Here is a 24,531-nt window from a genome sequence, read left to right as displayed (position 1 = left end):
CCATGCACAGGGATGCCAGAAAAACAAAATCTGAGCTCAGAGCAGCCACCAGGACACAGGAGGCAAGAGGGGGGGAAATTACAGTCAGAATTCTGCAGAAAAGCCAAGATTTGGTACCTGAGCACCTGAGGCACCTGGGAGATTTCCCTGCTAACATCTCACCTAGGTCAGGGCTGTTTTCTGCCTCAGCTCCAGGAACTTCCCAAGTTCCTGCTTTGGGAACCTTTCCCTTGGAACTGGGATGGAGAAGCTGCAGCACCAAACCTCACCTGCACAGGGGAACCCCCAGGCCCTGCTCTGTGCCCAGAAAATCATGGAAAACAGGAATTTCCACTGGGAAACATTCCCAGGGAGCAGGCAGGCTCAGGTTCAGTCTTTAAGAGGATATATTTATTATTCAGCTGAAAACACTCAGCCCCACGTTATTCCTGATTTTCCATATTCCTGATTTTCCAGATTAGGCTTCAAAAGATCCAGGAGAAAAGCTTGGAAAATAATGGACAGGTGGGGAAATTCCAGGAGTTTCTTGGAGCAGCTGAGTGGAAGCTGCTGCTTTGTGCTGTGCTTGTCTCTCCTCATCCCAGGCCACGTTCCCTGCTCCCATCCCACTCCTGCTGCCAAGGAAAAGGGATCAGCTCCAGCTCCCAGCCTTAAACCCCCAGCAGGGTTTAGCTGAGCTGGTTTAAATCCTTCTCCTGGGCAGTTTTGGGGGCTCACAGGTCCCACACAGCAGCCCCAGGGCTCCCCTCTGCTCACCCCCCTCCAGTGCTTCAGTTTTCAGTGTTTAATGCCAAAAATCCCCCAAATCTCTGCTTGCTCCTGGTTTTTAATCCACTGAAAACACCAATTTCCCAGCAAACACTTCTGGAGGAGCTGAGGGTTCCTGGGAATGCTCCTGGTGATGGCTCAAGGCACTGAAGTTCCTTCACACCAAAATGCAGCTGAGTGAGGAAAAAGCAAAAACCCAGCACTTCATCCTTGGTCCTAAAGTTTAAGAGCAGAGCTCAGAGCACAGATAGTAAAAAATATTCCCTAAAACCTGGATGTCAAACTGATTTCCCATCATGTCAACAACCACTGAGGCAGGAGAGAGATTATTCCAAATCTGAGTGAGAGTGCAGATGGACAGATAACATCACCAGAAAAGATCATTAATCATGGTTTTCCTCCCTGTCTCCCACCCATGACACAGCCCTGGGCATGCACAGACACATGGACACACCAAGTTCCACAGGAATAGAAAATGCAAGGGGAAAATAATGCTGGGAGCTTTTAATTACAAATAAATTCAATTTGATCTACGTGCCACACTCAGAGAGATGAACCCACCCAGAATCAGGTGCAATTGGGACAGCAGTACTTCACAGAGAAGGAAAAAAATCCAATAAACACCAAAGTAACATCTCCAAAACAATCACCTTCCCAAGATTCATCCTGCAGGAGCCCCTCTGATGCAGCCCTGAGCAAAGAACATTTCTAGGGGTTTATTTTCGTGTTGAAATCCAAACACTGCCAAGTTCAGAGTGCTGGGGGCTCCTCTGAGCCCCAAACCCTGCTGATGGCAGAGCCTCAGCCCAGCAGGACCCCAGATGTCTCCCAGTTCCTTCAGATTCACCAGGAACCAAACAATTCCTCACATTCTGATTCAGTAATTACTGCAGACCAGAGCTAAAAATCCCTTAAATATTTGCTTGATCCCGGTTTTTATCCACTAAAAAATAACCATAACTAAAAAAATTTCAAGCAATGGAAACCCTGCTGATGGCAGAGCCTCCATCCCAGGCAGGACCCCAGATGTCTCCCAGTTCCTTCAGATTCACCAGGAACCAAACAATTCCTGGTGAATCTGACTTGCTGTGCTGACTGAAACTTTAATTCCATTTAAATATCTGGAAAGCTCAGTTTTAAAAGAGATGTACCATCACTAAACATAATAATAATCACATTGATTCATGTGGCCTGGGAGCTTCCTGCAGGATGATTTTCTTGCTCTGCTTTAGCAGAATTTAACATTTCAAGTGTGTCTGAGATCAAATGTGAGCAGTTCTGGGAAGCCTGAGCTCAGCTCCATGGTCAGTGACTCCTCAGCCAAGGAAAAGCTGCTTTTCCTCACCTGCTGTTTGCAGGAGCACCACATAAAACCTCTCACCAACAAGAACAAGAGGAGATCTGCTTCCCTCAGGACTGCCATAGAAAAGGATAAAATGCAAATCAAAAGAGTAATTGCTTCAATAAATGTTGGCTCCTGGGGACTGAGGAGAGCAGGCAGGAACACCCTGGGCACTCTGTCCTCCTTGGCCAGGGGACAGGCCAAAGGAGGCAGAAAACATCCTGCAGGAATGCTGAACCAAGCTGGGCCAAATATCAAATATCCATCAGGTTTTATCCTTTTGCAAGTTATTTCTTTCACCAGAGCAGGTCTGGCTCTGTAAAACAGGCACTAGAAGTGGGATGACCCCACTGTGCATCACAGACCAAGGCAGGGCTGCTCCTACCTGCCCGTCCTGCCCCACGTGCACCTGGTGGATCTGCAGGTTCCCCTGCAAAAGGAGAGAAGGGACAATCAGCACAAGTTTGGGAATGCAAAAACTGCAGAAAAATCTGTTTCAATGTGAAGGAAATTGTGACTTTAAAAAGTTCTGCTGAAGGTTCTTTAGGCAATCCAGCTCCAGTCAGCCTCAACAGCAAGGACCTTTCCCACCCAGCGTGTTTTGATTTTCTTTGGTTTTATGCAAAATTTTTCTGAGCTAAAACTTTTGGTTTTCCTTCTTTATATCAACCTGCAAATTGAAATCCAGCCCTTCCTATCCCAGATTTAGCAATCTAACACTTTTACAGGTTGCAGAGCTATTTACTATTTGCTTTTTATTTATCCTCATTCCATACTGAAAATCAACCCAGTCCTATTACAGGGACTACATCAAGAATAATCATAATAAAAAACCTCAACAAATCAAAGTATTTAAGCTCCAAAGTCCAATCAGGAAATCTTTATGACATGAAGTTTTTATTCACATGCTCACTGATGTCTTTCCAAAAGTACACTTGGATTAAGGAAAGGCAGCTTCCCAAAGGAGCCTTGCAGTGAAGCAGCACATTTTGGAGGACAAAATCCCCTTTTTTGTGCAGTTTCTCCTGCTGGCAGCTCCTCTCTCACTTGTGTACGTTGTCATCAATTTAAAACCAGATGTTTTCATCTGTCAGGGACAAATGCAGCCTTTGAAAGTCCCACAGACAAGAAGAGCCAAAGGATCCAGGCTGTGCTGGAACCTCAGGATCCAGTCCAGCAAGCTCTGCTGAATCATCAGTTTTTTAGTGGTTCTTTACCCAAAAACTCCTTCAGTTTTATGGCAGCACCACACTTTAGAGCCAGGATATTTTAATTCTTTCTTCTCCCTCTCAAGGCCTGACAGGCCCTTCAAAGGACAAGCCTTTAACTATAATATTTATAGAATTTTTATGATAATATTTATTCTCCAGTAGCTGCCTGTGTTAACAATATTCCTTCCCAAAGTGGTTTTATGAGCTGTGATTTGGGTTCTTTGGACAGGGATTAAACCAAGCCAGGCAGATCCACTTCCCAGGGAGGGAAAAACCCTGACAGGGAAATAGGACAGATTCAAATGGTTGCCTGTGTTAATGTTTAACCTGATTTCTCTATTCCTGCTGCATTTAAACAAAGTGCACCAGAAATCCAAGAGCTGCTTTAGCAGTCAGGAGATTTTAAAATAACCAATAACTGCAGCAAATACACAGGGAAATCCAGTGGATTTGGGAGCTGAGCCTAAATTGGAGGGTTTAGGATTGAATTTCTCCATTTCCAGTGATCCATATCCATTTATCCATCCCATTCCACTGAAGTATTTTTCGGGAAAAAAATTAAGAAGTGCAAATACTGCAGTGCCAGATAAGCTGGTCAGGAATGGAGGGTAAATTCATTCTGGAATATTTCTTTATTAATTGGTGGCTGAAGGTTTCTCCAACTTCTCTTCAACCACTGAAGGCCCTGAGTGTTCTGACCACTTTTAGTTCATCAGCCTAAACAAGAATAATTTCATTTTTAAGCACTGCAAGCACCTGGTTTCCTATGAAACTCTGTCAGAATGAAATTTGCAAAGATCATCAGCCTTATGCAGCAATTAACACACACTGAGCTGTTTTGGCTGGTGAGGGAGGGGAAAATAAATCAAAATAATATAAATAATATAAATAATAATAACAAAAAAAGAAACAACACACACTGAGCTGTTTTGCTGGTGAAGGAGCGAAAAATAAATAAAATTAATAAAAATGAAATAAATATAAATAATAGGAATTTAAAAAGAAGCCCCCAAGACCCCAGAGACAGAAGCAGCAGGTTCTAAAGCACATTTTCTGCTGGTTCCAGCCCATTTCTGATTCCCCCTCAGCTCTCAGGGTTCCACAGGAGCCCCCAGGCTCTGCTCACCTCGCTGTCCTGCGTGATCTGGACCTGCTCTCCCTGGGGCACCTGGGCTATGTGGAGATGGCCCTGTGGGATCCACAACAAAAGAAAACACCAAGGAGCATCAGAGGAAAATCACAGCTCCAGGAAGCAGCTCCTGCCTTGCAGGCAGCAGAGTTTCATGGAGAGAAACAAAACGTGCAATGAAAGCATTGAGGAGCTTTAAAAATGCCAAGTGCACCTGTACTGGCCCAGCTGTGGGTGGAAACAAAAGCAGAGGGACTTGGAGCAAAGACTGGGTCATTTCCATGTTGGGAAAGGAAAACAGGCATCATCATCATCATCACCATCATCACCATCATCATCATCACCATCATCACCACCATCATCATCACCATCATCATCACCATCATCATCACATCACCATCATCACCACATCACCACCAGCACCATCATCATCATCACCACACATCATCATCACCATCATCATCACCATCACCATCATCACCATCATCATCACCATCATCATCACCATCACCATCATCACCATCATCACCATCACCATCATCACCATCATCACCATCACCATCATCATCATCATCACCATCACCATCATCACCATCACCACCATTATCTAACAAGTGTCTTTTCCTATTGCCTTTTTGACTGGTACACAAGGCCTGGGGTTGACTTGCTTTGTTGACTGAAGCTTTAATTCAATTGTAATATCTGGAAAACTCAGATTTAGAACAGATACACCAACAGTAAATATCTCCAAAGTGAGGTTTCCAATCTCATTTTCCACCTATTTTTGCTCACACAGACCACGCCAAGGACTCTCAGCTGCTGGGATCTGGCAGGAAATCATTAATTTGAGCAATTCCCCTGATTTATATTGGTGAGAATCTGCCCTGATGGTTTTAATCCTGTGATATTTGGAACTGCTGCCCATTCCCACCACTCTCCTGGTCCCATTTGCTGTGGCTGGAATTCCTTGTGCATCCTGCCCAGCCCAGGCACTGTGATTTACCTGAGGGGAGATTGGATTCTAAATAACCTCCTGGAGGTTTTATAAAGCTTTCTGTTCATTTTAATATGCCAGCATGAGATGAAAGATAATCATTTGGAATTCTGTCAAAGGCCCCTCTGATTTTATAACACAAGAACAATTGCCTGTGATTTTCAAAGACACACAGATCCCTCTATTTCCAACAGTTTCATTTCCTTTGGAAGGAAACTGCCTATTTATAGGGAGAAAAACCACACTGAAAGTGTCCCTCTGACAATAGGGGCTGCAGAGAAAATTATAGCACTGCCCAGCCCTGGGGGAGATTAAAATCACTTTCCCTCCTTCACATCAAACTCTCAGTGCTCCCAGGAAAAAGATGGAATGTTTAGAAGATCCATTTATAGCAGGTTTTTCCCTGGATTCCACAATTTGAAGGATAATTAGCATGTCCAGGTCTTTTAATGAGGCAAGTTTTTATCACTTCCATCTATAAACAACCATCTGTTCTATTAAAGTCACATATTTAATGTAATTTTCCTCTCTATCTTGTCTTTCAAGACTTGAAAAGTACTTTTCAGTCACCAGTTAAATCTCACCCGCAGACCATAGGAAAATCCACTTTAAAAATCTACACTGAATTCAAAAGACAAAGAAATTCCCAGGAAAATATTGAAAACTTATGGCAAAAGTGAAGTGGAAAAGGAAGATTTTCACCCAGTTCCTGCACAAAGAGAATTATTTCACTGAGGACACTTCTTCAAAAGAATTTGAATTTCAAACAATCCTTGGAGTGCCCCGTGGGACACAAGAATTAAAGTGAAGGTGTTTTTTTCCAGAGTACTAAAACCACAGATAAAAAGCATCAGGCCTGAGTGGTGGTGGGAGTGTCATTGAAAAATGTCAATATTTGGAACTTTCACTGACAGACACAGAGCTCAACAAACACACATGGGAAGGACTCATCTCCCAGATGTCCAAAAGTGCCTGTGAGTGCAGTTTTACAGAAAACCAAATAAATAAAAGTGATTTTGTTGTGGAATCACACCAAACTACCTCTGAAGCACAAATCACAAAGCAAGCACAGCCAGGAACAGGCTGATAATTCTCTGTATAACAACCAGAGTGCACTGAGTGTGTGAGGAAGCCCTGCATGGATTTTTTTGTCAAATAACTCTATTTTTTTTTTTTTTTTCCCCATAAGCATTAGTTTCCTGGGCACTTGCAGTGCTGGCAGGCTGTGGTTCCCCCAGCAGCTGGAGCAGGGATGGAGGGAAGGGGAGCACATACTACTTGCACTTGGCCATCCTCGCCGATCTGGTGGATCTGGACCTGCTGGGCGTTGGCCAGGGCGTAGTGCAGGGCCTGGGGCTGGCTCTGCTGCAGCTCACTGGAGGCTGACACCGAGCTCTGCGATCCCTCTGCACGAAAAGAGACCAAATTCCAATTTACTGCATGGGCACCATCCCCCAGAACCCCACAGCAATCAAAGGCACTCCCTGGAATTCACTGCTCACATTCCTGCTTGCTACAAACCCACAGAATTCCAAAGGCTGCCACAGCTCCTGCTCAAAAAAAAAAAAAAAAATCACTTTTGGGATGTAAATCCCACATTCTGCAGCTGGAGAAGTCCCATCAGAACAAAACCACAGAGGTTTCCTGAGGAATTCAGGTTTTCTGGTCATCTGAGAACAATTTCTGCCACCACCACCCCAAGGACACCTTTAAAAACCCAGCCTGCCTGTTGTGAGAAATGAAATTATTGTCACAAATTAAATTAATGTTATAATTATTTATAATTAGAATAGAAATAATTTCTATTTCATTATGATTATTTGATTATTATAATAGTTATAATCCATTGATTAATAATTTCTTTTTTATTATTACACACATTTATTATTATTGGTAATAATGCTAATAATAATAACAATTATTATAATAATAATAAAAAATTAGTCATAATTGATCATTATAAATCAAGGGAATTTCCCCATGGTTTTCCAAGATCCATCCCCTGCAGTTCACACTGACACACATGAGGTCTGGAATTGTATTTCTGAACCTCCAAATGACAGGTGGATTTCTTGATTTATTAAATTTGAACACAGCTCACACTGCAGAGTGGAAATGCCCCTGAAAAGGGAATGTTAAACATAAAAAATGGGAGTTATCTTCATGTAACAGGGACAAAAACCAGCAGGAAAACCTCAGTGGGATTTCCAGAGGGTAAAACTTGGAATGGACACATCCTAGATCCATTCTGAGGTTTTCCAGCTGCAGGGAAAGGATTCCTCTAAACAGAAGAGGCAAAAGGCAAGTAAAAATGACAGAAACCATTAATTTTTAGTATCTCTACTAAATACTCTAAGATTTATTCTGCAAACACACTGTTAGTTCTGCAGGAATGAGCTTTATTCACTCAAATATTTTAATGGGGATGTTCTTTAATAAAATCAGCCATTCAAGGGGTTTTATTTTCCCTCCTGTCTGCAAATGTTTGGGCAGGAAGATAATTTTGAGGTTTTGCTCTGAGCATGGGAACTGGGAACTCCAAACCACCGAGTTAATATTTATTTATTTGTTGAAAAGTTGGGTTGGTTGACAATTCAGGCAGCTCTGATTCTGTGAAGGAGCTGGAACAGAGAATTCCAGCCACAAATTTCCACAGGAACCGAGGGAAACACAACAAATCCAATTTTTTCTGCCTGTTGGGCACACCTTTAATCCCTCCCATCTCAGCAGGTAACTGCAGAGCCCTTGGAATTCCTTCAGTGCAGCCTTGCTGCTCCCTGTGCAATTCCAGCTCCTCCTGCTCTGCTGCAGAGTGGAATTTGCTGCACGGAATTCCAGGTGGGATTGAGGAACCCCAACTGCCTGAAAAGTGCTGAACTTTGTAGAAAAATTGCCCCACCAACCAAATAAAAATGGCATTTTTTAACCAACTAAATGATAAATGGCATTTATTAACCAAATAAAAATGGGATTTTTCCAACTGGGATACTATTGGCTTTGTCATGGCCACTGGAAGGAATTGATGTCCTGGAAAAATCCTTTCCTGAGCCTCTGTCTTTCACTTTTTCACCCATTTCCAGTAATTTATTCCTAATATTTGATGCAATTCACTTCTCTATTGTTTTTTTAATTTACAAATAGCATTTTGTTGGGATGACTGAGCAAATCCACTGCTATCACCTGCTCCTTCAGGGCTCCCAGCTCAGGATTTTGTGGAACAAATTCCCTCAGGATTTTGAGGAACAAATCCCCCCAGGATTCTGAGGGATAATTTCTTGGTCTTTCCTTTGTGTTTTTCAGTTTTTCCCTGTGGAATTCAACTGAGCTAAATTACAACTCAACCTCAGCCAAACCACAGGGTGCAAATACAGAATCCTTCATTTATAATATTTATTTTCTGATTAAGTTATGTGATAAAAGATTATCAAAGAAGTAAAACCTGCAGCAGAGAAATCTATATTTTATATATATTGATGATATTCACATATGGAAATGCATTTTTAACTGTAAGGCCCCAAAGTCTTGATTTTTAAGTCATTTTTGGTTTCAGAGGACAGAAATTATTGTGCTTTTTGAAGGTGCAAGAGGAGCCACAGCCTGGATGGAATCACCCTGCACCTCTCCTGTGGTCACCTATAAATGGATTTAAATTTGGCTTCACTGCAACAACTGAAGTTGGGGTTTTTTGCTCTATTTTGTTGGAGTTTTTGGTGTTTTTCTCTCTTAGGAAGAAAGAAGAGAGAGGACTCAGCCACATCTGAAAACAAAACATCCTTTCTGAGTCCTGTTTGCCCTCTCTTCATCTCAGAGCAGACAAAGGGAATATTTATCCCCTTCTATAAACATTCCCCACTACAAACAAAGGCAGCCATGAGGAGCAGAGCCAGCCTGGGAGAGGAGCTGTCAGCAGGGAGAAACCCCTGGAAACCATCGAGCCTCACTTTCCCAGCTGGGATCTTGGAGAATCCCTGGCAGGAGGAGCCACAGCTGAATTCCAGAATTTTCCCTGTGTTCCCAAGGGACAGCTGGGACACGAACGCTGCAGAGCATTCCCAAAGAACCTTCAAGGACGTGTGGGGTTAATTCTCAGCTAAAATCACTTTTTAAGGCAGAACCTTTGGTGTTTTCTAATCTGTTCCCATTTAGCTGTTGAGGATTTTCATTCTCATGGAATCATGGAGTTGTTAAGGGTGGAAAAGACCTTTAAGATCCTCAGGTCCAACACCACCACCATGGTCACCACCCACCTTGTCCCCAGGTGCCACATCCATGGGATTTCTGGAGACCCCACACTGCCCTGAACAAACTATTCCAATGCTGGACAACCCTTCCCATGAAGGAATTTTTCCTGATTCCAGCCTGAACTTCTCCTGGTGCAACTTTAAGGACATCTGCTCTCATCCTGCCCCTTGTTCCCTGGGAGAAGGGACAGATTCCACAGCAGGAGGGATTCCCACTCAGGAATTCTGGAATTCAAAATGGTTTTCCAGCTCCACCCTCAGACCTCTCCTCACAAACAGAGAGGAATCTCCTCGCTGTAGCCCCAGCAAGGGAAGGGTGGCTGGATTAACCATCCCCAAACCCAAAAGAAGCAGGAAAAGCCACTGCAGAACAATGGAACTAAAGCTGTAAACCATCACCTCCCCCTGCCTCAGCCCCAGTTGTGTGCAACAGCTTTGAAGATTTGGCTGCACATCCAGTTTTTAATGTGACACCTCAGCACAAACCTAAATCTACACAGAAATCCCAAAGTCAGGGAACTAATTAAAAATTCCAACATGGAAAATTGTGATAACAGCCTGAACAATCTGAAGAGAAATGAAAAGAAAGGAAGAAGGCACTTTTCAATTAATCCTCCACCCAAACCCCTCATTCCCTGCACAGACTCCAACCCTTTCCACAGGAATATCCAGTGAAATTCTCATGGCAGCCACATGGATGTCTCTGCTTGGGAAAAAACATGGGGAGAACACAGCTAGGTACTGAAATGTTGGCTCCAAGAACAGAGCAAAGCACAGCAATCAACACCTCCTTTCCTAAAAAAAGGCAATGGATTCAAGCAAACAGCCAGGGAAAATCAGGAAAAGCAACTTCTGGCTGAATTAACAGTTAAGTGTAGAAAAATCTTAATTAACATCTCTGGGGGTGAAGGACAGAGAAAATCCATTTGTGTTTTCCCAGCAGGCTCCCCAGACGTGATTCTCCCTGCAGGCTGATCCCTCTTGAACAGCAAATTCCAAGCCCAAAGCCTTGGAGGGTCTGTGGGCTCAGCCTCCTGCTTTGCTGTCACTTCCAGAGTTCATTTTGCCACGTGATGAGCAGAGCAGAGAGGAAATCTGCTGTCACTTTTCAGCAGCTCCAATCAAAGCCACGTGCCCCAGGAACTGCTCATCCCAAGCAGGAAAAGCCTCAAAGCTTTGGCATTTCCAACAAGTGCAAGAGGAGTCAGTTGGAACAGCAAGCCCCTTGTGATGCAAATCATTCAGAACTGTTAATTGTGGGTGCAATAATTCTTCAGGAAAATTTAAAATCCCAAATGAATGAGGTAGGAAGTGGCCTCTGGAGATGATCTAACCCAATGTCCTTCCTCAAACCATGGGCAACCAGAACTGGTGGCTTCGGGCTGCACCCAGGTGGGTTTTGATGCCTCCAGGGATGGTGACAACCTCTTCCTGTGCTCAGAATCCCTCAGAGCAGGGAAACCAAAGTCAGGGCACAGCTGAGTGAACTTCAGGATGCCACACTTATTTAATTTTTTTAATTAGGCAAATTAATTGCTGCTAAAAACAACTCTGAAAATCCCAGTCCTCCCATTCATAGGGAAGGGTTTCCAGCACTGCAGGGCCAGGATTTGGGAGTAGCTCAGGAGGTGATCCAGGCTGGATGGGGCTTGGAGCACCCTGGGATGGTGGAGGGGTCCCTGGAATGGGATGAGCTTTCATTAAGGCCCTTCCCACCCAAAGCAGGCTGGGATCCCATGGGATAATCACACCAAGGAACCAACCCAAACTGATGATCCTACAGGAGACAGGAATCCACTGACTCTGAGTTTTCCATCTCTACAGGTGTCTCCAAAGCTCCAGACCAGGCTGGAGATGAATCATTTGAATAATAAATCTCAGCACCACTCAAGGAGTACAGGCTAATGAGCACAGGCTGTAATATCCACCTACTGCTGCCTTTTTACCCTGAAACACTGATTGCTGAAAGACTGAAAGCAAAGATCCCATCAACATAGAGGGCTTATGGTTATCATTACATTGATTAGTTGTTTTAATTTGAGATTTTTGGATGGGATTCCCTGTTCCAGCACATAAAATTTTCCATTGAAAGCAGATTTTGTCATTCTTTGCATGAGATACAGTGGTTAGTGTTAACATGCAACCAAAAATTTTATGCAGGCAAATAAACTGACTTCCTTTTCTTTGGGCTGCCTTCCAAAGCCCTGGTTTTAATATCTAATGTACAAAAGTCCCAGAACACTGCTTTATATTAAAAGCATGAGCCAGAAATGTCCTCAGAGAACACTCCTGAGGTCAGGATTTTTCATTTGTTATCCAAATAGGCCTCCATACCTAGATGGAAATATGGAATCACCTACAGCACATTTCATGTCTGCAGAGGAAAACACTTCAGGAACAGCATTTAGCACGTCCCACTGAATGGTGTGAACACACTGGGAAGGATTTAGTCACTTGATTCCTCTCAGGAACAACAGCTGCAAGGATATTTGGACTTGCTCCTCAAAGAACTGAGTGTGGTAAAAATACAAAATTACAGCACAAAGCTGCAGGAGCTGAAGCCATGGGGGTGGACAAAAAGCAGGGTGGGGTGGGATTTTGGGGAGGAATTGTTCCCTGGGAGGGTGGGGAGGTTCTCAAAGCAGCTGTGGCTGCTCCTGGATCCCTGGGAGTGCCCAAGGCCAGGCTGGAATAACCTGGGGCAGTGAAGGTGTCCCTGCCAGGGCAGGGGTGGAATTAGATGATTTTTAAGGTCCCTTCCACCCAAACCATTGCAGGATTCCACACTCTCAGCACCCCAGCAGAGCCAGGCAGCCAAACTAAAACTCACCTTGGAAATCAAGAGGGATTTATGATTGGGGGAAGGTTTGGTTTGTACCTGAGCCACTGTAGGAGGAGGATGAGGGGGTTCTCCTGGAGAAGCTTTTCACAGCCAGGCTCTGGCCTCTCTGCTTCCTCCTCCAGGCTGTCCTGCACTTGGAGTCGATGCTCTGCTTGATGCGGTACCAGTCCGACTCTGTGATGCCAAACTTGTAGAACAGGTGGCCTGGAATGGTGGGAAGAGAGAGAATTGTACAAATTCAGCAGAAATACAGCACAGAAACACCTCAGAAAGGCCATGGAATAGGACAGACACTGTGGAGAGAGAGATGGAAACACAAACAAGTTCCAAAGGAGGGCCTTACCAAAAAGACTGGATACTTTGGAGAAATGAAATTCTGAAAGATGCATTGTAGCAGGACCCATGGGGGCAGTTTGGCTTTAAGGCTCCTACAGCACGGTGTGGCAAAAGCTGATGGACCAAGAAACACTTAGAGTGTGTTGTGATTAGGAAATAGGTGGTTTCTGATTGTGATGGTGTGAATTATAACATCTGTACTGTCTCAGCCTTCTCATCAGACTGAAACGGAATAAAGGTTAAACATCTCTCAGTTGCCCCATGTCTAGGTCAGAAAGGGCTTAATCTGACAATAATAATCACCACAAACCTGCATTTTCCAGAAAACACAAAGGACACACCCAGTCCCACACACCAGGCTCTGCACCTGTGCAAGGAGCCCCAAAGCTGAGCAGTGACAGGACTCCAGCCAAACCCATTCCCAAAAGTCAGTAACTGTTCACCTGCACAGCTCTGGGTGTAAAAATGCATGGAATTTTAAAAATGTCAAATCTGCAAGGAATTTTATCACCTGCACTGGGGTCTGTGGAAGCTGCACTGTTCCAAACCAAGGGGAGGATCCAGCACCCCAGAGCCAAAGCTGGAGCAGGGATTATTCCTCACTGACAGTACCCCCCAAGTCTGACTGTACAGAACTGCCTCCTGCTGAAGAAGGAAAACAAATAAAACTCCATATAAAGAAAAAAAAATCAACTCTTTTAAAGCTCAGATCAAAATGGATCCAAATCCAGTAAAAAACACAGCCCAAAATGAGGATGCTCTGCAGAGCTGCTCCCAGAATTCAGGCACTTCAGGAGCCTCAGGATGAACTCTGCAGCCCCTGGTGCTGAGTTACCCAAGTGTTCATAAACACGGTGAGGAGTGGCTTTAAAGCTGGGAATTTAACTGGGAATGTTGTGCACTGTCAGCTTGAATTACTGCACACTTTCACCATGTCACTGGAGCTTCTGAGGGGTTTGGAATTTCCTAAAGCACCAACACTGGAGAGCAAAAGACTCCAAACCCCCCTGGCTGCAGAATGAAAAAAAAAAAAATCACCTGGAAAAAATCCATTATTTGCCCATCTGAAAAAGAGGGAGATGGATTTTTATAGGGACAGGACAAGGGGAATGGCTTAAAACTGACAAAGAAATGGGTAGGTGGGATTTTGGGAAAGAATTGTTCCCTGGGAGGGTGGAGAGGGGCTGGGATGGAATTCCCAGAGCTGCTGTGGCTGCCCCTGGATCCCTGGCAGTGCCAAGGCCAGGCTGGAGCCCCCTGGGACAGGGCAGGTGTCTCTGCCCATGGCAGGGCTGGAATTAAATGAACTTTAAGGCCCTTCCCACCCAACCCATCTCAGGATTCTCTGATTCAAACCCCCTAAATTCAACCAGAGCTCTCTGAACATTTAATATGTTAATACTCTAAATCTTCTGGACTTCAAAATTCAGAGGTGCAACAGTGAACAAGCCAAGGCTGCCAGAGATGCTTTCACTCCACAGGGCAAAGCTTCAAGAATCTCTAAAATTCTCATTTTCCTTTCCCTACCCTGCAAAGTAAAATAATCTTTTCCACTTTTCCACTTACTGGGCTTTCCATCTTCCTCTCAGATGGGCTCCTAATCCTGTGAAGGACTTGCTTAAGCTGTTGTATATAGAACCTAAAGAACAGGATATGGGCTGCTCCTGCAAGACAAATGATTTGAAGCCTGGAGCCACAAAATTCCAGGTTTGCACAAACTAAAAGCTCCACAGTTTCCTCTGCATTACAAATGAGCCCAGAGTCCTCAAAGCCTGAAATCTGCAGGCTCTAACAGAGCCAAGTGGAGAACTGGATCTCTTGTGGCATCATTTTTAAAAATAAAATTGATTTTCTCAATGCTTTATTTCTTTTTTTTTTTTTTTTTTTGTGGGAGCAATTTGAAATGAAGGAGAGAACACACAGGAGGAAAACACTGGACCCCAAATTCTGCTTCCAAAGTGCTTTGAAGTCCCCCAAGATTTCTCACTTCTAATTGACAGCAAGGACCCAGAGAAGTTTCCAGCCCTGTGTGGTGTCTCCAAACTGGGAAAGGAGGAAAATGGGCTGAAATTCCAGTTTGCTGCTGTGCAGGGCTCCTTTGCATGGGTGTCAGCAAAAGCAGAGAACAGAATGAATTTCAGCTGTAAAATCTGTGCAGTCACTGTCACAATCTGAAATGGTGGTTTACAACCAGGTCCTGAGCAAGACTTTTCCTACCAGGAAAAATCTCAGCCTGGAGGCACTGGAGGAGTTTTTAGGGAGATAAAAAGTTCCCAGTGGCATTAAGAACATGATTTACCTGCAGGAGAGAGAGAAACCCCCCAGAAGTGCCCAGAAGAGCAGAGATGGGAGCGTGCTGCCTGTCCCCAGCCAGAAGGGACTGCAGGCAGGAGAGCTCCCAGCACAGCCCACTCCCAGCCCAGGCAGAAACCAGAATATTGGAAATGAGACCTCTCCCTTGGGGAAAACCTCAGGAGAGAAAAGGCAGGAGTGCTCCAGGGAGAAGGGATTTGAGGGTTTTTTGGATCATTTACTCTCCAAAGCTGCATCAAACACTGATATTTTACACAGCACAGCATCCACGAGCCACAGAACAGCACTGAAAAAATCCAGGCAGGAATATAAATCAGCACTTGGACCAAAAGACAATGATTTGGAAGATGGATGCCCATAAAAGAAGAGAAAAGTGCAGGATTTAGATGATTTAAGACTGGCTGAGTGTGTTTTTAGTGATCTTTTCATGAATGGTGCCTCAAAAAAAAAAATCCTTATTTAAAACAATAAAAACCCAAAGTTTGCTTTTTTCGGGGGAGGAATCTCATTTCCTGAAGGAAGCTTTCCATAAAAAACACTCCAGAGACTTAAAAATAATTCAGTGATTTCATAAATTGCTGGAGTTGGGGTGATTTATACAGACAGAGAGATCCTGGCTGCAGCTTGGGAGACAAAAAGGGCTGCAAAGAGAATTCAAGGAGCCACAGGGGAGAAAAGAGGAAATCAAGGATCAACATTCCAATCTGAGCAAGGAAAAGCTCAGGAAGAATGCAAAAATCAGGAAAATTCAAGTCAGCTTTAAAAGGCAACAGGTGCAGCAGGGATCAGAGACACAGGGAGAGAGCTGGGGGACTTCAATTACAATTAAAAAGAGCAAGACAAGCAGCTCTGAAATAAATCTTGCTGTGGTTTTTAAAGGAAATAAAAACTAGGAAATGCAAAGGAGAAAAAAAAAAAGCTTGGGAATATAAAGGAAAAAAGATTTCATTTGGGACAAACACAGAGGTGGTGTCTGAAATGATTCAACACTCCCAAATTTTCAGAGGATCTGCTGTACAAAATAAGGAGAGAAAGGGTTGGAACTTCCTAAAAACCGGGATTAATTATAAACTAAGAAAATCCCAGGAAAACCACGTTCCTGGGGAATTAATCCTCTCTTCTGAAAGGTCAGAAGTCAAGGAGCAAAAGACAAAACAATCCCCACAGAACATGGAACTGTAAAGAAATCAAATTAAGAACAAATTGGGAGGAGGAGATCAAAACCAGAGATGAAATATTCCATCCTCATCCCACATGCAGAACCAGCTGCTACAAACCAAACTCCATGGCAGGAGTTCCATCTGTACACCCCCAGTTCCTGCTGCTCCCCATTCTCCAGCAAGCACAGATTTCCCTGGAAAAAGGTAAATCATTCTTTTCATGCACTTGGCAGAGCTGGGCTGAGGTGGCCCAGAAATTCCTGCTGCTTTTGGTGCCTTTGGGAAGATCTGGGGAAGTGCAGCACAGAATCCAACAGCCACATGTGTAAAATACAAATGCATTTCTATTAACACAGAATCCAAGCAGATTTGGGTCACTGCTCCTTCACTTTCCAATTCCCTCTAATGTTTAAAACCTCAAGAAAAGCACAAGGATGGGGAATTCATCTCAAACTGATGGACAGAATCCTTTTAAATTGACAGGAACATGATGGATCCTACAAGAAACAAAGGCTCCTGCCTGCTCAGAGAGGAGAAGGGGCTGATTTTTTGGGGCTTTGGCTCCCAAAATTCATTTATTCCCAGCAGGGTGATTCATTTGCAGATTTTTTGATTAAACCAAAAGCACATGACAGCAAAATCTGCTGCTCCAAACACAGAGGGAGCAGAGGAAGAGCTGAAGCACCTCTGGAATTCCTCCTTGAGCCTTCAGGCTTTGATTCTGCAAAGCTGATGCAGGGCTTGCCCTGCCCATATTGAAACCATTGGAAAGCAGGGATTGTTTACTCCTGGACAGCTGGGGGATGATCTCCACAGCTGAGGCACTTCCCCCTGCTCAGTTTGGGATGTTTAGGTTTGGGATGCAGGAGGGGAGGGATGCCTGGAAAATCCATCCTGGAAAATCCATCCTGGCACCAAAAATTCCCTTTCCAGGCCATTGCTCTGCTCCACAACGTCCAAAAAGAGACAGGAGGAGCTGCTGGGAACCTGGGGAGAGGGAGGAGGGAAGGCAAGTTCAGCTACCAAGTGATTACTCTGTTCATTAATACTTATTTAGGATATCTATCTGAATAGTTCATCTTTAACAAGTCACAGATTCAGAGGAGATGTGAAAATTTAAGTCATTTTAAATGCCTTTGCTCTTCAAATTAAAAGAACCTTACCAGAACTTTTAAAAATGAAAAATTAATGTTAATTGGGATCTAGAGTCTCCAAATTCCACCAAGGGATCCTGTTCCAGAGCAGGAGAGCTCCTCCACTCAGTCACACCTCAGCACCTCTCTGGAAGAGCAGCCAGGCTATTTGTACCTATTTTACAGCAAGCAGAACCGGGTTTATTCTGATTTCTGGAAGGAGCCATCAGCATTCAAATATTGCCATCTAGTGGGGTGTCAAATTCCCAGCGTGGCAGGAAAAGATGGATTTTTATCTGCTCCTGGCTTTGCTCCATCCCAACTCCCCACAGGACACAGCAAGTGCTCTGAAAGATTCTGGAGCTGCAGGAGCAGGGAGAGGCTGGGCTGAATGAATTAATTAATCCCTGCAGAATTAATTAATCCCTGCAGAATTAATTAATCCCTGCAGGAACAGAATGTTTGTGATGTTCCTGGAATTCCATGTGTTACAGAATTCCCACAGGGATCCTTCAGTCCCTTTCCTGATGGTAACAGAACATCCACTGCTGTTTAATAACCTGAGTACAATTATTATAAATTAATCAATCAACCCCTACAAGAAAATAATTCTGGACCAAGCAGAGGGTCTATAATCTGAAAAGAGAAAACTCTTCCTGTTCTCTGCCCCAGTCCCAAGTTACACCAGAGTGATGACACTGGACAAATGGCATTTGCTTCTAGGTTTTCCTTCATTAAAAAAAAAAAAAATCTATATTTATTCCTATTTTGTCTCCCATTTTTAAAAGAGAAGACAGCAGCTGCAGCAGAAACCTTCCCAAAGAGCCCATCTTCAAACTCATCCTTTTCCTCTCTGCACACCCCTGAAAGAGCCCTGGAAAAGCCTGGAAAAGCCTGGAAAAGCTGCTTTTGTGTGCCCATGCTGAGCACTGTGCTCCTGCCTCTGCAGCCCTGCTCACTCCAGCACGTCCTCAAACCACGTCTGGCCAAAAGGGAGAAGCACTGAGGGGTGGGAGGAGGTGCAAACAGATGGTCCAAGTGACCTCATCCATTCATTTTCTGGTTTCTGGAGAGGCCAGCACTCCCCAGTGCCTGAGAGCACATCACACACGGGGCACTTACACACAGCAGTGGGGACTGACAGCCCCACCACGGCTTTGCCAAGAATGGAAAATTGAATTTCTCACTTGTCTAACACAAGGACAACAAGAGGAGTGTGAAGAGGAGAGAGAAAACACACCATTTATTTTCTTTCCCCAAAATTGCTGCCTTTTTTTTTTTTTTTCAGTTTATTAACAGGGCCTGGCCAGGAAAATAATTGAAATCAAGAGAAGTGCCCAGGAAAGAAGCAAACTGCAGGCAGCAGCGAGTTCCAGCTGAAAGCAAAGCCAGCAGTGATGCCATGGATGAGAACTGTGGTGCTGAGATAAACTCAATGGGTTCTCCCATTATCTTCTTGCCTGGCCTCAAACGAGGTTATCAGTGCCCTGCATGTGGCAGCATTTAATTGATTCACAAAGCAGCAGCTCTGGAGCTGGAGCCAGGCTCTGAGGGACAAGGCCTGGGAGAGCAGCAGCAGCACGAGGCCAGCAGAAATTAAAGCTCTTCAGACAGGAGAAAAGCCCAACAGAAAGGATTTCTTTCACTGCTGGCTTTTTAAAGATGTGCTGAACTCTCAGACTTTGCTCCTGAGGAGGAGGAGAGAGCCCCACAGCTCTGCAGCCTCTCTGGTTTTGTCCCCAGCAGGTGACACCACTGGTGGCCTTCCCAACAAAGGCAGCCCAGCTCCCAGGGGGAGCAGAGCCCCTGGCAAGGCTGAGAGCCCAGGCTGGGACAGCACAGAGCTCAGCAGGACCTGCCCAGCTCCCCCAGGCTGCCAGGGGCACGCTGCTGCACAGCTGGGCAAAGTCAACCCTTGCCCCTCCAAGGAGACCAGGCTGAGGAGCAGGAGTGTCCCCCAGGGTGAGCTGAGCAAGCTGGAGCAGTGCAGGGTGTCCTGGCCAGGCAGGGGCTGGAAGGACAGATTCCAGCCCCTTCCAAAGCAAACAGGGCCAGGGTGCTGTGATAAGACCACAGAACAGCCTGCAGTCACTCTCTGCTTCCCAAGAACTGCAGCCCGTGGTATTTAACACTGGGAGAAGAAAATGTTGGCAAAAAGGATTTCCAGGGACCACAGGATTAGCTCATCCAGCAGACACAAACCACAGGACTCCTGTTCAGGCTACCAGGCCTGGGAAGAGGAGTTCTTATCCTATAGCCTGAGGAAGCCTGAGCTGGGGCCAGCAGCTCAGGGATGCTCAGGAAATTGCTGGGATGAGCTCTGCTACTGCCCCAGAGCTCCAGAGCATCCATGGCTGATTCCTGAGGGAGCTGGGGAGGGACTGAACCAACAATTACCAATATTCCAATCACAGAAATCACCACTTGCTGCTGCTGCTGAAATGTTAAAGACACAGGCCAAAATGCCAATTTGGATCATTTTTCCTCGGGCTCTCCAGCAGTCTCCAGATGGAATCCAAGGTTTGGATGCACCTCTCCAAGTGCTGATGTTCAGGACTGTGGCATGCTGGTGTGACACTTTCAAACCATGGATGTTATTCAATACTCTGACAGCCAGCCATACTCTGAATATTGTGAGATATTCAGAAATGAGACACGAGAAGCTCCAAATTATAAACAGGAAATGAAAGGAAGAAAAAATATGCCAAAAAAGCATAGAAATATTAGGAAGGGAAGAAGAAAAAAAGGAAAAATTGGTAGAGTTAATAAAAATGCAGTAATAAAAAAGGCTTTTGGAAGTGGGAAAGTGAAAGAATAGAAAATATTGATGACATTCTGTATTTACAGTGCATGCCCTCAGCAACTGCAATGTTTGTTTAGAGCACCTGAAGGAGACAGAAGCTGGAGAGAAATTATTTCCAGGGGTCTGCAGGGGCAGGACACAAAGGATGGCCTCCCACTGCCAGGGACAGGGTTAGGTGGGATTTGGGGATGGAATCATCCCCTGGGAGGGTGAAGAGGCCCTGGAATGGATTCCCAGAGCTGCTGTGGCTGCCTCTGCCTCCCTGGCACTGCCCAAGGCCACAGGATCTTTACAATATAACTCTAACTATAAATATACAAATGTAAATATAAAAATATAAATTATAACTATAAAGAATTGGTGCACACAGCCCAAACCACTCCAGAATTCCATGATAAACATCTTAAAAAACAGCACCAGCCTGGAGTGTCCCATAAAACATCCTCTGGTGAGAAACATCTGAGCCCAGCTCATCCATGAGAACTTCCTGCCCTTCCTCCAGTATTTCCAAGCAGGATAATCCCCAAGAAGGACAGAAATGTGATCTATTTGCTGTTTATCCTGCTGGTATTAAGCTCAGACTCCCCATGAAAAGCTGGAGCAGCAGTGCTGAGCTCCCCACATGTTTTCCACACCACCAGAGGCAGCTCCAAGCAGCCCAACCTGAGCTGTGGGCAGCAATATTTCTATTTCTACTTCTATTTCTATTTCTCTTTCTCTCTCCATACATAAACTCATCCCACTGACATCAATTCCACAGCCAAATGTGGTTCCTATTAAGCAGCAGTGTGTGGGCTGCAGCTCCAGAGCTGGTGTGTGGATTTTTGGGAAGCAGAGCCAGTGTTTAATTCCATTTGGCCTCTGCTGAGGACACAAGTCCTTTCAGAGTGCATTAACATCTCTTTCAACTCCTGTAGTAGGAGAAGTGCTCCCATCCCTGCTGCAAGAAATGTTTTCTAGAACAGGAGCACAAGCTTTGATGAGGGATTTCTTTCTGTGCTGTGTTTTTGTGGCTTAAAAAGTGAAGTTATTTGGCACTTGAAGCAGAAAACGCATCAGAGTTAAAAATCAGATTTTATCATTAAGTATTCTCAGCTAACACTTTGTTTTATGGTATTTAAAAGACAGGGATGCATTCTGGATGAAATTTAAGGGAAATGGAATTCAGTCTATGAGGGTGGAAGCAGATGGGAAAATTCACCCAAATTTTTCAGCACAGTTTCCTCCCCTCTGTGAGCACTGGAGGGTTTAGGTGAGGGATTTGGGTTTTTGAGTTGTTTTTTTTCCCAGCAACAATCCTGTCCCTAACAAGAGAGTTATTTCCATGTGCATAAATCATTCCCTGAGCAACAGATGCTGTCTGGAGGCAAAATAAGAATTTTGGGGTACAATAACACAAGGACACAGGTTCCCCTTAATGCAATTCACGAGTTTGGATCTCCTTCCTCCCCCCAACCAGAAATTCTGCATTAAATGTGCAGGTTCTGTTGTTCCATCCTCTTAGAATAATGAACCAGAACTGACAAATCAGTGGGAAAATGATTGGTGAGAGTCTGAAAAAACTCATGTGCAGAGCAAGGGGCTTGCACAGAAATAATACACAAAGTTACACACAATAATATATAAAATATCTGTATATATAAATATCTATTATAAGTAACTAATCAGATTTTGTTTTCATTTAGTTACTTTGATTATTTTGAAGAATAAGAACTACAGATGAGTTTTCTTTTCTGAGCTTCAGAAATCCCCCCTCCATTTTTTCCAGCATGCCATGGAAAATCATCTTTTCTATGACACCACTTCTTATAACTGCAAAATTCTGAATTTGGGAATCTGTTTTTTCCAACTTGCTCGTGGAAATTGCTGTGAAATCTCCAAAGAACTAAACCTGTATTTTCTGTTAGGCAAAGAAAATTACAACTGGGGATGTTCTTGGATTGTATTTCACCAGCAGAAGTCTCCATTTTTAGCAGGGCTGAGGTAATGAGCTATTCAATGACATAGATTGTGTTTAAATCATTCTGGTTTCTTGCCCAAAAGCTCTCCTCAGTACCACTGCCACCCCACAAGCAAATTCCTACCACAAGTGAAAATTTAGACTTCCAAAGATAAACTTTCCTCTCCTCTTGTGGTAAACCCTGTGCAGAGCATCAAGAATTTTTAATAAACACACAGCTCTTCATTTTCTATACTTTCTGCATATTACACAAAATACTTTCTCTATTAAATACAGATTTGCTTGGTGTTTTTCTTATAGAAAAAAAAAAAAAAGATGGAATATCTTTGCACTGACAAACTGCAAGAAACCTGAAACGAAAGGAAAAACAAAATCCTTTCTGTTTCCTTGGGCTCCTCTGGCTGTGATTGGCACAGGCCAGGCTGATGACATTGGATTTCTCATTTCTGGTTGAATTAAGTCATCAAAGCATCATTTGCTCAGAGCAGAAGCAAATCCCACTGTGGGGACCAGCACTGAGGGGGTTCCTGTGCCAGGGACACTCGGGTTTGGGGTGATTTTCTGGGAGAACACCTCAGGGATGAAAAGCAGATGTGTGTGGCCAGGGAAGGGGGGTTTGGGCTGGCAGGGCTCTGCCCAGGCAGGGCTGGAATCATGGCACACACAAACTCTGAGCGTGGCACAATCCCATCCTCGAGAGCTGAGTGCTCCACATTCCTCACCAGGCTGCTGAATCCAACTCCACTCCCACCTAATTACTGCCAGTGATGACACATGAGCTTATTAAGTGAAATCATCATTCCTGGACCACTGGTCTCACTGTTACATTTGCTGCTCCATCAAGCTCTCCTGTGTTTTCTTTGCTGGTTGCCACAGGATTCTTTGTCCTTGCTGGTAGCAGATCAACATTTCACTGCCCAAACCAGACTTCTCTGGCCAGATCCACACAGGGTCAATTTTTTCCAGAAATCCCTAGTTTTTTATGGCCTGGCTCCCAAAAGAAAACAACACAGCAGCCAACAGCAGGAAGGAGAGAAGTTGTTTCAGATACCTGGATCCCAAACCATGCTCATATCACCAAAGCCAGACACTGATTGCTGCTCATGATCCCCTGCTTCACATCTGTGCCACTCCAGACCTTCTCCAGCTGCAGGGATCACTTCCATAATCCAGTATTTTCAGGGTCAGGATGCCTCACAGAAATGACATAATCCCCAGCCTGAGCTCTTGGTCACATGGACACATTCCTTCCCCATGCTCACATTGGCAAACATCTCATCTTCCTCCACAACCAGTTACAAACTGACCCATGTGATTTGTGCTCTCAGGTTTGAGGGATGGGAAAAGAACTGCCTGGGAATTGCTTTAACACTGGTGCAAGATCCATTTCTTAGTGTTTCTAAAAGCTTTTAACAAAAATCTGTGTTTTAATAGCAACATCATTGACACTGATGAGATCAGCAGACAAGAAGGCTTTGGAGATCAGCATTAATTTAAATTACCATCTCTCTTGAAAATATGTATTTAATGTGTTTGTAAAAGAAGCCCAAAGTCTTCTGCTTCAGGTAAATAATGAAGCAAAAATTGCCCTAATGGAGCCACCTGAGTGGGGTAGATTTGGTTTTCAATTTCCCCAAAAATAGCCTGAAAACCACTGGAAACAGCAGCAGATAAGAGGAACATGTTTCCTGCCATCACCAAACACCATTCACATTCCCTTCCCTGTCACTATCCCACAGCCACTTCTCCAAACAGCCCCCCAAACCATCCCTTGCTGACCTGCTCCTAAGCCTTACCTGGAGTTTCAAATTGCCAATTTCATATAAAACTCACCAGGAGGACAAATTATTCCCACTCCAGACCCACTGGTGACTACACAGAACGTGACTATAAAGAGTCTGGTACCAAGAGGACCTCCAGGTTTATTAGAATCCAGTTCAAGGATCACTCCTGGGCCTGCCCAGACACCCCAACAACCCCAGCCCGTCCCTGGGAGCAGTGTCCAAACACTCCTGGAGCTCTGGCAGCCTCAGGGCCGTGCCCATTCCCTGACTGCAGTGCTCAACCACCACCTGGCAGAAGAAACTTCTCCCAGCATCCTGGTTATGCTAGTTTCTTGGAAATAAAGCACAGGGAACAGACTTGGCTGTCCTCAGTGTATTCACTAGAAGCCACCACAGCAGAACACGATGCTCACGTCCAGATTCCTCTTTTCATTTCTAACCAGTGGCTGTGCCTTTGTTCTACATGAAACCACATTTGATTCCTTTTAAATTAACCAATATCGTGCCTTTAACAG

The 24,531-nt window shown here is 44.4% G+C and overlaps 1 protein-coding gene across 3 annotated transcripts in view; it reads right to left on the bottom strand.

Annotated features, from left to right (window-relative positions):
- BANP (BTG3 associated nuclear protein) overlaps positions 1-24,531 on the bottom strand; it is a 109,545-nt gene that overhangs the window by 47,699 nt on the left and 37,315 nt on the right. For all 3 annotated transcript variants that reach the window (XM_030227716.2, XM_050978880.1, XM_050978881.1), the window contains 4 exons: positions 12,564-12,731; positions 6,720-6,850; positions 4,448-4,510; positions 2,496-2,540 (listed from right to left, as the gene is read on the bottom strand). In XM_030227716.2, coding sequence (XP_030083576.1) covers positions 2,496-2,540; positions 4,448-4,510; positions 6,720-6,850; positions 12,564-12,731 — 407 coding nt within the window. The remainder of the gene's footprint in view (positions 1-2,495; positions 2,541-4,447; positions 4,511-6,719; positions 6,851-12,563; positions 12,732-24,531) is intronic.

This window comes from Serinus canaria, chromosome 11, assembly GCF_022539315.1.
Source record: "Serinus canaria isolate serCan28SL12 chromosome 11, serCan2020, whole genome shotgun sequence".
Classification (NCBI taxonomy): Eukaryota; Metazoa; Chordata; class Aves; order Passeriformes; family Fringillidae; genus Serinus; species Serinus canaria.
This window is presented reverse-complemented; position numbering and strand designations above follow the sequence as displayed.